At 44.1% G+C, this 16,305-nt stretch overlaps 1 protein-coding gene across 4 annotated transcripts in view; it reads right to left on the minus strand.

The window, feature by feature from the left end:
• Dhx32 (DEAH-box helicase 32 (putative)) overlaps nucleotides 1–16,305 on the minus strand; it is a 60,395-nt gene that overhangs the window by 35,197 nt on the left and 8,893 nt on the right. For 3 of the 4 annotated variants that reach the window (XM_021659736.2, XM_060381335.1, XM_021659737.2), the window contains exon 2: nucleotides 1,000–1,513. In XM_021659736.2, the coding sequence (XP_021515411.1) occupies nucleotides 1,000–1,281 (282 nt within the window). In that variant the 5' untranslated portion in view covers nucleotides 1,282–1,513. Of the gene's footprint in view, nucleotides 1–999; nucleotides 1,514–10,470; nucleotides 10,534–16,305 lie in introns of those variants that run through there. The other variant, XM_060381333.1, reaches the window with a different exon arrangement.

The following is a 16,305-nucleotide window of genomic DNA, read 5'->3' on the forward strand; positions in this document are numbered from 1 at the left end:
ATCCACCCCCATTACAATTCTAACAAAGCACTACCTCTGCCCAATTCAAAAATCCTCGTTGGCTCACATCAGTACTGGAAACATTTGCATTCCTAAATTTACCTTTTTAGCATGCTAGAAGTCTAACCTAGGGCTGGGGCATTTTTGGCAAGTGTAACCAAGCCATGCTCTTGGGTACTACACTCCTCCTTCAGCAGCCACAGTTCTTCCTCTCATATAGTCCCGGATTTGAATAATATTTGGTCATCCTGCTTTTTGTTTCTGTTTTTTTTTTAGCTGCAAGACAAATAAGGCTTTCTGATGCACATGTGGCACATACACGTACTCTCAGCACTGGCAGAGCAGGAGGTTCAGGCATTCAAGGACAGCCTAGGCTCCATGAGACCTTTCTCTAAAACAAACAAGTGAAATACTAGGGAAAAGTAAATTTATTGCGCATTTGGTTTCTGAGCTCAGCCAGCTTCATATGTAAGAACACCCGTGCAGGCTGGAGAGATGGCTCAGAAGTGAAGGGCGCTGGGTGAGTTTACTCCCAGGCACCCACATGAGAGCTTACAAGAATCCTTAACTCCAGCGCTAGGAGATCTGGCACCCTCTTCTGGTCTCCCAGGGTACCAAGCACACACATGGTGCACAGAAATGCATGGAGGCCAGACACTCATACACATAAAATCAAAATAATAATAATTATAATCATCCTTTGAAAAGGGGGGGGGGCAAAAACAGGTATCTTAATTATCCCCATGGGCATGTAAACAAGCATGGGTAATCCTCTAAACCCTGATGGGGAACTAACACCTACTTCTAAGACCTTATCTACAAATGAGATCACGTGGGTTGTTATTCTAAGGTAATCTAGGTAAACTCCACTCTAGTTTCCTGTGTGTAATAAGCAAGGTTGATTTACAGTGCCAAAGGTGCTAAGGTTCTTTCTGTTTGGTTGAAACATTCCACACACGAAAAACCTCAAGGCCACAGGCCTCTCCAGTGGGTCCTCACCTGAGAGCTCTTGCCACACTTGGCGTCTCCAGACACGACCACAACCTGATTCTGCAGCAGACTCTCCATGAAGGAGTACTTTTCTTTCCATATTGGAAGCTCTTCTCTCTCTTTCAAAAGTTTATAATATCTCGATGAATATGGCAAGCCGTCAAAAGGGTTCAGCTCCAGATCCTCGCAGGCCAGGACCCCTTCCTCATCCCCATCACTGGAATCTAAGGATTCGGGAAAGTAGCGTTTTTCTGGGGAGGAGGTGGGATGCTCTAGTTCCTCTTCATCCATTTCTTCCCGTGTGAGCCTCAGGCTGTTCACATTACACAGTCCAGTTTTCCTGTCAGCAGCCCATTGCAGACAGGGTGTGAGGCCTGCTCACACCACTCAGCTAGGCTCCCAGGCCCCACTGGGGATTTCAGCAAGTTAATTCCTCAAACCCGTGTCCCTCGTTGCTGGGTTACCCTCAGTGCTGGCTCACTTCAGCGCTCTTGGTCTGTTACATGGCTTGCGATATACCACGCTAAAAACAAACACATGGAAGATAAGTGTAAAATAGGCTAACTTACAGGAAGTTAAAAACAGAAAACCCAAACATTCAGCCTTTTCTGTTAACTAGCTACTGTCTGTCCCGGCTGTTGCTTGCTTCCGACCCGCTCTTACAAAAGCACGCAGCTTTGGAAACGGATCCTCACTGAGCCTGGTGCTCTCTCCCTGACCTTTGTCCAGGCTTCTGCATCAGGGTAGCTGTGAATGGAAAGCAACAGGGAGGCTGATAGGAATTGTGAGGCTAATCAGTCACGTGGTCACCTAATCCCAAGACAAAGACGCATGGACTTTATAAAGGGGAGAGCTTTGCCAGCTGGGAGTGGTCCCCAAACACCAGTAAGTTTCCTATTACCCAGCATGCCTCGGATGTAAAGGACCAGTTAAGAAACCCGACATTTTACTTTTGCTCATGTCGGTTTAGAAATGGCAACGAGGGAAGTGCATTTATTCTTTTTTCCCCATCTTTTGTTAATAAGGCCTTTGTTTATTTAAATCAAAACTCTCTGGCTAACTTCTTGAGATTCCTGGGTGGGAAGCCCAACAAGCCAGCGGCCCCCTTCCCGATAAAAGATAACTTTAAATATAAACAAAGAGAAAAGATTAAGAGTCACACCAAAGACATATTCTTTGCACGACAAGTGAGATGTCTTTCCTCTTCCTCCTCCAATTGCTAGAAATTAATAGCGGAGACAAGCCAATTGGTGATGCTGTGTAAAGTCCATTCTCATATCATCCAGGTGGAAATTTAAAACAAAACCAACCAACCAAACACAGACACTTAAGTTAAAAAGACCAAATCATAGAACAAGACTAACAGTAATCCTGCCCTTACTCTTCACAGCACCTTGCTACCTGAACTGTTTACAGGGCTGCCCTGTCAATCGTAAGGAGGAAGAAAAGATCTGCTCACTGGCCCAGTGGGTGCTAGGGAAGCCAGTCACTCAAGAAGCATCTGTCCCCACCAGGCACCAGACAGAATAAGCGAGGAGGGGGGCTGGGGGAATGGGTAAGTTCTGTCCGAGTAGGGTTCTAAAAAATGCATCCTGCTTCTCAACTAAAATGGAATTACAATATTGCATAACACAAACGCAGGATTAGAGCATGACTCCCTTCCCTTCATGGCTCCGATGGTGTGAGATGATACACCAGACAGCTGCAGAAAACAAGGCAGCTTGAGACACCAGGCAGGCAAACTCTGCCCTCAGTGGGTCTAAGCTCCTCCATGCTGCTGAGGAGCTAAGGTTCAATCTTAGGTTCACATTTTCTTTTGCTCTAACTAGAATCACATCTTAGGGTCTCATTCACGCTTGAAATCCTCTTAAATTATGCCGCTATTACACCACATCCCTGACTGCTTTAGAAAGTACTTATTACAAATTTTACTTCAATAGACTGGAGAGATGGCTCAGCAGTTAAGAGCACTGGTTATCTTCTAGGACTTGGGACTGATTTCTAGCACCCACATGGTAACTCACAACCATCTGTAACTCCAGTTCCAGGGGCTCTGATGCCCTCATCTGGCCCCTTGGAATCTGCATTTATATGCTGCACAAACATACATGGAGACAAACAATCATACATTTTTTTTTTTACTAAAAAAAATAAAAATAAAAATAAGGACAGGTGGTGGTGATATACGCCTTTAATCCCAGCATTTGGGAGGTAGAAGAAGGCAGGTCTCTGTGAGTTCAAGGCCAGCTTGGTCTACAGAATGAGTTCCAGTATAGCCAAGGCTACACAGAAACCCAGCCTCAAAACAAACAAACAAATAATGAAATTAAAAAGGCATAGCCACAGTATTCAGTATCTTTACTGAACAAGTTTCTGTTCATTTATGATATGTCCTTGAGGGTGATCAGAGAAGTCTCGCAAAGCTTGAGCCACATGCCTGTTTCAGATCCCGAAGGCGGATGACCAGATCTTCATGACTCTGGAGCTGGAAATGGTTGGGAGAGTCAAAACTGTCTTGGTCTACCATTAGTCCTCTTAATAAACAATCATTACCAACCACTGCATCTGACCTAACTTCCTGTTTCCATTAAGCAAAGCTTGAATGCCCTTACACGGCTGAACAGACAGACCACTGGCTTCCACTCAGCCAGAGCCAAGGATGTCATCAGCTGGGATCTGGAGCCTGCAGCAGGGATTCCCTGGCTCTGCTTCAGCCCACCTAACTGATGTCCTCACTCATGTTTGGCAAATGCGCTGATCTGACTGTCTTTTTTTCTGTGGAACATGGTTCTAGGAAAACCTAGGTCTGTTGCTCCTGGTTTGTTCCTCACACTTAGCTTTAAATAAACTCTTATTCCCTTGGAAATGAGAGCTGTGTTTGAACATGACAAAGGGAATGACCACTATAAACCCTCACACATCTTCTGAGCAGTGCTCGTTCTAGATGCCTCAGGCTCACCTGGCTACTCTGCTACACAGTCTGTGTTCACACCACTTCAGTTATAGTGGAATACAAGATGGACATTATGGCTACAGAAAGGAGCTGTGCCAAAGGAATGCAGTGGAGTCACTCCCACAGCTCCCATGCTGGAAACATTCTGCTCTGGAGCTGGATATGGATGTTCAGGCAGCAGCAGTGGACAGTCAGCAAAAGCCTCCAACCTGAAAGAGCTGGGGAAGGTGGCCAGGCCTACCAAGCATGCCCAAGCCCTGAGCAAATACCCTCAGAAGCCTGCTCAGCTCAAGGAATCTTTTTTTTTTGTTTTTTGTTTTTTGTTTTTTGAGACAGGGTTTCTCTGTGTGGAGCCCTGGCTATCCAGGACTCACTTTTGTTGACCAGGCTGGCCTTGAACTCACAGAGATCCACTTGCCTCTGCCTCCCAAGTGTGCCATCACTGCCTGGCTTCAAGGAATCTTAGGAGGTGAAGCTGCCATGCTTCTGGGTGGTGTGCCTTGCAGCCTTGAGATAACGCATAGCCACAGTTTAATCTTTTCTTTGCAGTGTAGGATCATGATTACTGTAAGCCACCACAGCAGAATGTTGTCCTCAAATTTCCTTGAGTAGAGAGGAGTCAAAACCAGACTGCTGTCCCGGAGCCACTTGTCTCAGTGACTCAGGACCCATGCCACCTTGCCATCTGCCATCTCACCCAGGGAGGCTCTCCTGCCAGCCCTTAGAAACCAGACAGGCTTGTCTGAAAAATGTTTGCAAAGCTTGGGTCCACAAAGGGCTTCAGTGTAAACTGGTGAGTTTGAGAAGCCAAGCTATTAAGTTCCAGACCCTGGGGCAGAGAGTGACTTCTTGTGACTGTGGGGCTTGTTTTCTGGACATGGACAGAGGAGTGGTTGAGAGCCAACTAGAGGCTGAAGCTGAGGCCCAGTGATATTCAGACAGCCTCCATCTGTACTAAGCTATGCTTTCCCTAGCAGTAGTTAAGAACATGTAAGTGACCCATGCTTTGCATTAGCAAATTAACACAAGGGGAAAAGAAAATATGAAGGCTAGGGTTAAAGCTCAGTTGGCAGAGTGCTTACCTAGTATGCATAAAGCCCTCAGTTCATGCCCTGGCACTGAATGAACTTGGCATCTATAATCCTAGCACTGGAAAGGTGGGGGCAAAAGAATTAGAAGTTCAAGGTCATCCTGAGCTACACGGTGAATTTTAGGCCAGCCCAGGATATATGATAATTAGAAAGAAAGAAGAAAGGAAGCCAGGCTCAGTGGCACAACCCTGTAATCCCAGCAGAGACAGGTAGATCTCTGTGAGTTTGAGGCCAGCCTGGTCTACAAAGAGAGTCCAGGACAGCCAAGGCTACACAGATAAACTCTGTCTTGAAAAGAAAAAAAAAAAAAAAAAAGAAAAGAAAACCCACAACCAACCAACCAACCAAAAAACCAATAGATAAATAAACAAATAAAAGGAGGGAGGGAAATATGGCAGGTAAATCAAATAAAACTCAGTAAACTCAGTTATCAGTATAGGCAGTTTACTATAAGAAATTTATATATACTATATAAATTCCTTTTCAGAGTGACCCTACATACACACTGTAGACTGAAGTTTCTCTGGGCTGACCTATAAAGTAGGTCTGTAACAACTTGTAATTGGGTATCCACAAAAATAAGTAAGTAAATATGTATGTGATAGCCTTAGTAAGCAAGAATAAGAAGTTGAGATGAGAAAAAATATGCTTCAAATAATTTATATGCATGAGGTCTGCTCAGATAATTCTAGAAATACAGTGCACAGAAGAGCAAGAACAAAGTCAAAGAGCAAGCACATTTGTTTCAACGTTCTGTGTTCTTTGTGCACATTCTTCTGTGTTTGAGTCTTTCTCAGCACAGGCCCTGGCCCTCTGCCCTTTTCCCTTGATAATAGGGTGGTAGTTTCCTCTTGTCTCCTGGTTTTGTGTCATCATACCTTCCTGGACTCCAGTCTCATGAGTTCAACGATCTTCTCATCGTCTCTTCCTTGGATACTGAATAAGCACTGAAAACTTTGCATGTCTGAAACTCAGCTCCCAACATAACCTCAAAAATCATACACCTGGTTGCATCTCAGTTAACTCCTTCAGTTGCTCAGACTAGAATATTTGAGGTTATCCTTGAATCTGTCTCCCACGCCTAGGGATTAAAGCCAGAGGCTTTACAAATATCAGACAAGCACTCAACTGATTAGGTACACTGGCAGGGCCTTTGGTGTTTTGTTGTTGTTTTATTAGTTTGTTTTTTAAATTTCAGATCCTCTACTTGATCTTTCAACAGATGTGGGCAGTGAGCAATAGCGCTTTTCCCACTGAGCTCAACAGCCCTTAACTCACCAAAAGACAGCAGACACCAGCAGATTCAGGAAGTGGAACAGCCTGCAAGACAACTAACTTTCCAGGTCTCAGAGGGCCACTATCAGGTGCCTAATCCCTGAAAGTCCTGAGCAAAGGCAAAAGGGACCCTGCAGCTATAACCATGGACCTTGAGCTCAGAATATCCCAGGGTAGCTGGGTGGGTTCAGTCTAAACCTTCCTGAGCTGTAGTCAGAGATAAGGAGAACTACAAAGACCAAAGACTACTGAAGATGAAGTGTCTCTAAACCCAGGAACAATGGTGGTGACCCCTAGAAGCGGTGTTTGAGAGCGACCTGTTGCCACGCTGCCCACCTCCCACAGCTCTCATTTTTCCTCAACCACAGGCTCCTTTACTGAGCCCTAGGTCCTGTTATTGCTTTTCTGTGTCTGAAATGTTCCTCAGATAACCAATGCCTCACTCCCTTATTTTACAAAGCTTTGCCAAGTGTCCACTCAGTAAAGGATCCCCTGGTCACCTTATCTCTGCCACCCTCTCACTACCATCTTTCACTATACCTAACTCCGTCAATTTTGTTTGCTGTTAGAGCCCTCCACAAAAAAACAAGCTCCATGAAGCAGGGCTCTGGGTCTTTCCTCACTGCGTCTGTACCAGGGCCTGGCACGTAGGAGATGTGCTAACATCTCAATGAGATTTTTATCAAGCTCCCCCATATAAAGTCAGTCAACGAGTCTTTAACAATTTCTGGGAATTCTATTCCTTTCTTTTCCTCAGGCCATCATGCCTGGGATCTGCGACCACTGATCCCCTGACCCCCAACCTCTGCCTCCCTTGCAGACTATCCTACATCCTGCACAGCTGCTTTTTGTCACACCACTGCTCAGAGTGCCAGATCCCTTGGCAGTGCTGAATAATATGAAAATCACCTGTTGAAAGTCGCTTTTTCCTCCTCACTAATGGCATGTTATACACACTTGCCACCCGGAGAAGGGAGGAGTGGGAGTGTGGGCACACCCGGAAACTGAATAGCACTGTGCTTGGATTTCACCACTCCAGCGTCTACTGAGTTGGGTTTTTCTTGGCCCCTTCAGGAATTACTGTTAGAAATGCGAAGGCTACCCTTAGATTCAGGGGCCAGCAGGCATGACACTTGTGTTAGCACGCCACAGGCCTCAGTGGACACCACCGAGGAGCAAGAGGCTCTCATCCAGGGGGTCACCACCTACCCATAGCCTTCACTTACACTACTGTTAGAGTTTTGCTTCACTGCTGCATTGCTAATCCCTAAGATCCCGAACCTCAAATACAGACTGTAACTGAAGAAACAATAACCCAAGTTATGGTCTTCAGGAATTTTAGGCCGTTAAAACATTTGATGTACCATAGGCACCACTCACAATCCAGTCAGCCTTCTCATTCTCAGGGTCTGCATTTTCAGGTCTCCTCACCCATTTAGGCAACACTTGGCCTGATGTATGCCTGCACAGTGGCCATGCTGGGACAGTATGAACAGGCAGGCTGGCTTCTCTCCCTGGGCTCCAGTCCAGCCACAGCCGAGGGGGTGTCGAAATAGGAATTCTTTGTCTGTGAACCTCTTCATCTTATTGCCAAGCAACTAAAGGAAGGAAAACAGGGCTGGTCCATGCAGGTGGGGAAGGCAAATCTGGGCACTGGATGACTTCAGCAATGAGAGGGAGCTAGACAGGTGGCATGACACACTTTGGTACAAAGGCTGTTCACCTATGGGATAACGGGATATTTCCTGGTCAACTTTTGAGAAGTTCTCTGCTTTTCCTTGCAAGTCTCATCTTGTTTGATCGTACACTATTTTCTTTAACACTGCCTTTAGTGGTTTGTTTTTGTTTTTGTTTTTAAGTTGCCCATGAGATCCAGCTCTGGTGGAGCCAGGAAGAGGTTAAGTTAAGGCACCTGGCACAATGGGAGTTAGAAAGGGGCACTCAGCAGGAGAAACCTGTCAACCCAATTCATGTAACAACAAAACCCTAAGAATTATTACAAACTAAGGAATATTTCTCTTTTTTGTGTGTTTTTTTATATTTACTTCATGTGTATGCCTTGTGCCTTAGAGGGAGTTGGATCCCATGTAATTGGAATTATGGATGGCTGTGAGCTGACTTCTGGATGCTGGGCATTAAATCGAGTCTTATGGAAGAGCAACAAGTGTCCTTAACCACTGAGCCATCTCTCCAGCCCCTGCTAAGTAACATTTCTTGACAAAAACCTTTAACATTATTTTCTAGTAGATCTGAAAAATGAGCTGGTCACAACACTGGGTTCACAGGACACAAATATCTTGCCTCTTTTAAGTTACTCTTTTATGTCATGGCCAACTTTGTTTGTAGCCAATGCAAAATGTACTCATTTTTGTAAAAGCTCTTCGGGATTTTAATCTCTCTGATGTTCTCTCAAGATCTATATAACTGTAAAACATTTATAATCCATGTGTTTGCACATAGAGCAAATGATTAGTCAGGTCTTCTACAAGATCTTTAGCCTTGAAACTTTGATGTGAGCCTGGCTATAAAATTAAACAAGCCAAACATTTACTAATCATAAATCATTATAAAGAAATTCACTGGTTAGACATGGTGGCACACGCCATTAATCTCAGCACTTGGAGGATAGAAGCAGGCGGGTATCTGTGTCAAGCCAGCCTGGTTGACAAAGCAAGTCTAGGTCAGCTCAGGCTGCATGGAGAAACCATGTCTCAAAAACTAAAAAGAAAAAGAAAAAAGAAATTTACTTGAAAAAAGCGATGTATGATTATTATATTATGCATGTTTGCATGTACATATGGATATATGTGAGTGTTTTGTCTGCAAATGTGCTTTCACACCAGAAGAATTACGGTTATAGGTTGTGAGCTACACATGATGCTGGGAACTGAACCCAGAACCTCGGGAAGAGCAGGCAGTACTCTTAACAAGAGTCATCTCTCCTGCCCCAAGAAATTCACCTTTAAAATAATTCTTTGGCATATATATAGTATCACCATTTACTAAAGGCAAATTTGCATACTAATGAGATGAGCATGTTTGTTTATTTTTGCACAAAGAATGAACTCTTGCCGATACACTGCAGGACAGGAAGCTTCTTCAGTGGTTTTTAAGGTTAATTGACATTTTGATTTTGGGTTCATTAAGTGTTGAGAATGTCACTTTGTACAAATACATAGTATAAATGGTAGAACTATACTTAAGGGGACTTAAACATTAAAAAATTCTGTACTTTTAAGCCAAAATTTATGTAATTTTCCCCTGTCATTCAAGCCAGCAACACAAAGAGTAGTTTTTAAAACCAAGGACTCTTAACACAACAGAATCCAAAGGACACAGTCTCTTGAGGCACACGGAGGAAAGATGGCACAGCGTATTCAGTCTTTGTTCTCTGTAACTAAACCACGGTCCTTAGAACAGCAGAACTCTCTGGATGCAGAGTAAGACACTGTGATCCAGACTCTGTGGAGCTGGCTCATTGGACAGAGAACAAGGGTTCCATCCTTAGCATACACGTAAAAGCTGAGTGTGGGGTGCGTTCTGTAATCTCACTGGCCCAGGGTGGGTGGTGGTAGGAGAAGGGATTGGAGGATCCTGCAAGCTTGTTGGCCAGACAGTTCGGGCCAAGTTGATGAGTCCCAGATGCAACTAGAAGCCCTGTCCCCCAAAATAAGGTGAAGAGGAAAACACATGACAGTGACCTCTGGCCTCTACACTCACACACCCATGCACACAGACATCTGAAAACATTCACCACACATATACCAAGCCACTCCCCACAAAAAAAGCACTGCCATAGTAATAGCACACAATGGTGTAGACTCTGAGCCCCACTGTTTCAGGCAGAGCTTGTTGGCTCCGGATTTTACATTCGTTGGACCAAGGCTGCTGTGAAGCTGCACGATACAGCATGGAAAAGTGCTGTTGGAAACAACTAGGTTCATTTCCAGTTAGAGTCTGAATTAATCTGGGGTTGCTGTGTGTTCAGAAACCCTTTACTGTTGCCACATTTTTGTGAATCCCTTTCAGTTACAAGAATCACTTTCAGTTATAAGTTACAGTTACAAGAAGATGGGTTCTTAATAATAATCCTTAAGCTATTTTCTCATTCACAAGCTGCCTAGAAGATCCAAGCACTGTTTTAGAAACAGGAACACTGACCTTCCGTGATGCCATGTGATGCTGGAGGAGTGACAGGCATCATGCTATCGTCTCATGGAAGCGGGAGCCCACGTGGCCAGGCTATAAAAGCACAGCAAACACGGTGTACTTGAGACACAGGTCCTCCCACATTTCCCCATCTCCCTCTTGCTCCAGCTTAGAGCTGGTTTCGGAGTTACCTTGGCAGCTCCTCGAAGATAGACACAGGGCTGTGTGTGAGCAGTGTGACCAGTGAGAATTTGTCGAAGCAGTAAGCAATCTGCTCACAATGCTGATGGTTAGAAAAGAGAAAGAATGAAGACTACAAATGAGTGATAGTACTTTAGGATAAAAGGCCATCTGTTTTTTGGAGCATGTGATCATGGGTCCAATACTCCGTGGCAACTTTATGCAGAGTGCTGATGGATGGCAGGCTAAGAAGCTGGAATTAGAGTGTAGCTGAATTCATTGCCTCTCCCACCGTAGCTGTGACAGGAGGGCTGGGGCCAGTGCCTGTCTGCCGACCACAGGTGGAAAATATGGTTCCACATACTCCTAAAGTTGGACTAACGATGATGACAATGATAATTCTGATTAGCGCTTACTTTATGCCAGATGCTGATAAGCACTTAAGCACTTTATATGGATTATTTTGTTTAAACCCTTAAGAACCCCATGAGGGCTTACTTTATTAGTCCCATTTTTTTTTTTCTTTTTTTCAAATGAGGAAATTTAAGCCTTCAGGGGTTTGGTTAATTTATCCAGCTTTTAGCAGCCTGGCTGTTATACAGCGGGTGTTTGAAGTGAGGCAGTCTGGCCCTGGCTTGATCCTGGATAAGTGTATGGTGCCTGCTGAGCCATACAACCACTCTACTTTCCAGTTTCCTTACAGAACAGGAGGTTGACTGGGTGCAGTGGCCCATGCCTTCACTTCGAGCACTTGGGAGGCAGAGGCAGGCAGATCTTCATGAGTTTGAGGCCAGAACGGTCTACATAACAAGTCCCAGGTAAGCCAGAACTACACAGTGAAACCCTACACAAACAAACAAACAAACAAACAAACAAACAAACACCAGGCTTGTGCTGTATCAGTAAGAGCTGAAGAAATATTTGACCCCATGGGAGAGGACTGATGGTGTTTTTTAAAGGGGTGAGGAAAGATACTTTTTGTCAAGCCTGATGATCTGAGAACACAATCCTGAAAACTGTCCTCTGACCTCCACAGGCGCATGCTGTGTATGATGCACTGCATACATACATGCAAGCACAAGTATACACACGGAGTCATCGTAAATAAAATGTTTTTGAAGTAAAACAGGTACAGAGCTGTTTGCAAATCTTGTTTATGTATTTGAAAGGCGTGGCTCCAAGTCACAGGGCTACAAGTCAAATATTTAGCACATGTGCTTTCTCAGCTACAGAATGCTTCCAAAGACACAAAGGGGTCACATTCTGAGGTCTTCAGGAGGCTGGCTACGGTGGCACAGGGCTGTAACCCCAGCGTGCTCAAGGCTAAGGCAAGACTCGAAGTTGAAGACAGGGCTGGGCTCATAGCAAGGCCGTCTTTCTCTGTACGTGCTTTCATAGGTCTGGCCTTCTCTAAATCATATTATATTTGGTTTCCAGTAGCCACTTAAAATCTCTCTGAAAAGATACAGTCAAAATTCAAATTTTATTTTTAAAATCTTATTTCTAGATTTCAAAGACATTGACATTGAGCTTAAACAAATCAAATTGATTATCTTTGAGACTGGAGAGATGGCTCAGCAACTAAGACCACTGGCTGTTCTTCCAGAGGACCTGGGTTTAATTCTCAGCACATACATGGTTGCTCACAATCAGTGAAAACCCTTGTTTTAGGGGACTCCTATGTCTCTTCTGGCATCAGGCACGTAAGGGGGGCCAGACATACATGTAGCAGACCATCCATAAATGTAACATTTAAAAATAATGTTTAAAACTTCATCTGCTTTGGAAAAACTACCTAGAAAACCACTTAGTCTTTACTCTGCATTGCTCTAATCAAATGCAGCTTGAATAATCAATTATACAATTAATTTAAATTTTTTACATTATTTATTTATTTTCTGTGGAGGCCATGAGGGCATTTGTGTGGAGATCAGAAAACAACTTACAAGAGTCAGCTCTCTTTCTGTGGGTTCTGGGGGTGGCAGGCATCTTTACCCACTAAGCTCTCAACCTGTGGGTTGTGATCCCTTTGGGAGTCAAATGATCCTTTCACAGGGGTCATCTAAGACCTTGGAAAACACGGATATATACATTAAATGATAACAGTAGCAAAATTACAGCTATGAAGTAGCAACAAAAAACATTTTATGGTTGGGGTCAGGAGAACATGACAAACTGTATTAAAGGATACTGGCATTAGGGAGGTTGAGAAACAAGACATTAAGCCATCTGGCTGGCCCTACAATAAGTTTAAAAAACATACATCCTAATTTAAATACTTTCAGGTTTAGACTTTTTTTGTGGCTATGTTTGGTCTCACTACACAGGCTATCCTCAAACTCACAGAGATCCCCTGCCTCTGCCTCCTGAGTGCTTTTTGTCAGAAATTCTCAAGATCAGACGACTAGGTGCTTTTCAATTATTATTTTGTTTTGTTTGTTTTTTGAGACAGGGTTTCTCTGTGTAGCCTTGGCTGTCCTGGACTCACTTTGTGGACTGGGCCAGCCTCGAACTCACAGAGATCTGCCTGTTTCTGCCTACCCGAGTGCCGGAATTATAGACAGGTGTATGCCAACACGCCGAGTGCCCAGCAGTTTTTAAAAAAATCAATTTTGATTGTATAATATTTTAAGGACTCCGTAAGCAGGGTTAATATAAGCACACTAAAACCAAAATCCTAATTTGGCTTACTTCTGTGGGGATGGGTAGGTCCCAGTACAGCTAAGAACTAAGGAATGTACAACCAAGAAATATGACATTTATTTTGCCTCTAAAATCAACAAAATAGCCATCTTGTTTTTTACAGCCATCTTTTTACTTGTTTAAAAGATAAGAGTTTTACTATGTAGCCCAGGCTGTCCTCTACTTCCTCCACTTGAGTACCACAGGCATTTACCACCATGCTCTGCTACAATCCTTTTTTTTTTCAAGTATCAAGCAACGGAGCAAACAAACAAGTACTGCACCTTAGTACCTACGGAAGGCGTCATTAGTTACATTTTTCATGAATGGAGACCTTGAGCCCTATCAATGCCAAGCAGCTTTCTTTTCTTGTTGACCATCTGTAGCCACTCTGCATTCACTTTAGGAATGACCAGGAGTGGGGGTGGAGGGTGGAGTGGGAGTGGAAAAGCATAATGATTTCAGGAATGACCAGACCTGCCCTCCTCAGGGGCCCTCTCACAGTTCCAGCGTGCTCTGCTGGCTGTCCTTTACAATCTGTCAGGGTTCGTCTACCACCATACTACTCTACTGTAAAGTATACTTGCCCTGGGGACCTGGATCCCTTTCTCTTACTAAAGTTCCTATGAAAAACATAGTCCTAACCCTTGGAGCAGTGTCCTGGCTTCCGCAGACTTCTTTCTTGTGGTTGCACACCCACATGTCCAGCCATTGCTCATGGGAAACATGACATGCTCATTTTCCAGCCTGAGCTCAGTGCACAGTCCATTCATCTACTCTTTACAAAGCTCGCCTGCTTCATTTGTGTTCTACACTTCAACAAATAGCAGGAGGGCCCACCTCACCCCTGATGTAAGACATGAGGGACGGTCCTGGCTTCTCCTTCTTCACCCTGTGTCACCAAGACCTCCAGTTCTGCCCCTTCCAGTGGCTCCCTCCTCCCCATGCCAGGGCCATCACAATCACCAACACCCGCCCTTAATGACTTCCTCTTCATACCTTAACCAAGAGCCCCTCCCACTTTGTTTTTCTGTCTCTAATTTTGACTCTCCACTAATCTTTGATGCTTTTCAAATGGAAAATGATCACGTCACTGACCCAAATTTTTTTCTCCTTTAAAGAAAAACCCAGTCCTTAGGTTCTTTGTAACCTTGCCCTGGCACTGCTCAGGCTTCACTTCACTCTCTTCTTTGTATGTGGCTGTACATATTCAGCCAGCATCAACTACTACCCATACTTGCTTTCTGTTGCCTTTTGTCTACCATCCAAGATATCCTTTAATGGAGAGGAGGCCCTCTTCCCCTCATACCCACCCACCCGGGCATTCTCTTGTTTCTAACTATGAAAAGCTACATTAGGGTAGCACACTGTCACTGTCCACTAAATATTGGCCCTGAGCTGAGGGTGGGGGCGCACTCCTGTAATCCCAGCACTCAGGGAGGCAGAGGCAGGCGGATCTCTGTGAGTAGGAGGACAGCCTGGTCTACAAAGTGAGTCCAAGACAGCCAAGGCTACACAGAGAAACCCTGTCTTGATAAAACAAAAAACAAAACCCCAATAAAGTTTGCCCTATGTCAATATTGCCCTTTCCACTTAAAACCCCACCTTTAAAATGTTCTTTACAGCATGGGGAGACATCAGCATCCATATCTATTAACACATTATTGCTATTATTATTTGAGACAGGGTATCATGTCTCGTGTTGCCTAGGCTGGCCTTGAACTCATTATGCCACCAAGAATGGCTTTGATTATCTCATCCTTTTCCTCTACTTTACCAGTGCTGAGGTTACAGCCGCAGGACACTCACTGCATTTAGTTTACACTGCATGGGAACTGAACACAGGGCTTAGTTCTAACACTAAGTATTCTACCAACTGAACTATTATCTCCAGTCCCTACCATTACACATAATTCATTCTGATTCTCACAGTTTAGTAAACTTTTAGACAAACTGCCATCTGTAAGTGAGCAAACAGCAGCTCCTGGTGTTCCTAAAGTGGTACCTAGAAATAGAGACTAATAAAAAGACTGGAAGCTGTCCTCTCAGGTACCATCCCGCTCAAGCCACCAGGGACAACTAAATCCCACTCTGTCCTGAAGGGACTGCAGAAGCCACATGCTATGGGTCAATATAAAAGAAAACAAAGGTGTACTCAGAGGTTCACAATCCAAAAGCAAAATGAGAGAGGACTGTTACAAGAAAGTGTAGCTTCAGGGCTAAGTGCTCCACTGTGGAGTCCCTCTAGTGGGAAATAAGTTCATTTAGTGGGCGTGAGGCTCCTCCTGGAAGATGTGCTGGGGACCCAGGAACAACGGCCCGATCTGGCAGCATGATTACACCTTAATATGGATGAGGAAAAGAGCAGAGACATGCATTCTGGAAGTCCAGCGGTTTGAGTATAGTTTTAACAGGCTTGGTACAACACAAAAGCAGATATGGAAATAAGGTTGTAGTCTGCCTTTGACTGAGCATCTTAATGAATTCTGAAAGTAGCAGAGAGTTGAAAAAAGACCCAAACTATGCTAATGAAAAAAAAAATCTTCAAAGCAAAAATAAAGCAGTTCTCCCAGTTATGACAGTGTGAGCAGGAGACAGAACAAAAATTCTTAAAAGCAAAAGAATTTAAAACGGTTTAAAATTTAAAAGAATTAAAATGGTTCTCCCAGTTATGACAGTGGGTGCAGGAGACAGAACCCACATGCTCAAGTGACGTAATTATGGCTGTCCTATTTGTGCTAAATAAAGTTAACCTCTAAGTTGTCTTTAGTTTTCATTCTGAGAGTGGCCAAGAGATCTAAGAAAAAGAAAGGTTGCACTTTTTATGTCTTCTTCCTGGCTACCTTGTTACTCCCTGCCAAGGCTGCTTTGATTTGCTACCTGTAGTTACACATCAGGTAAGTAATGATGTCACTGCTCTGTGCACAAAGAAACTTGGAAACTTAAAAACAAAGCAAGAAACCCCAGAGTGTTTTTCCCCCCTCC

Source organism: Meriones unguiculatus, chromosome 1, assembly GCF_030254825.1.
Source record: "Meriones unguiculatus strain TT.TT164.6M chromosome 1, Bangor_MerUng_6.1, whole genome shotgun sequence".
Lineage (NCBI taxonomy): Eukaryota > Metazoa > Chordata > Mammalia > Rodentia > Muridae > Meriones > Meriones unguiculatus.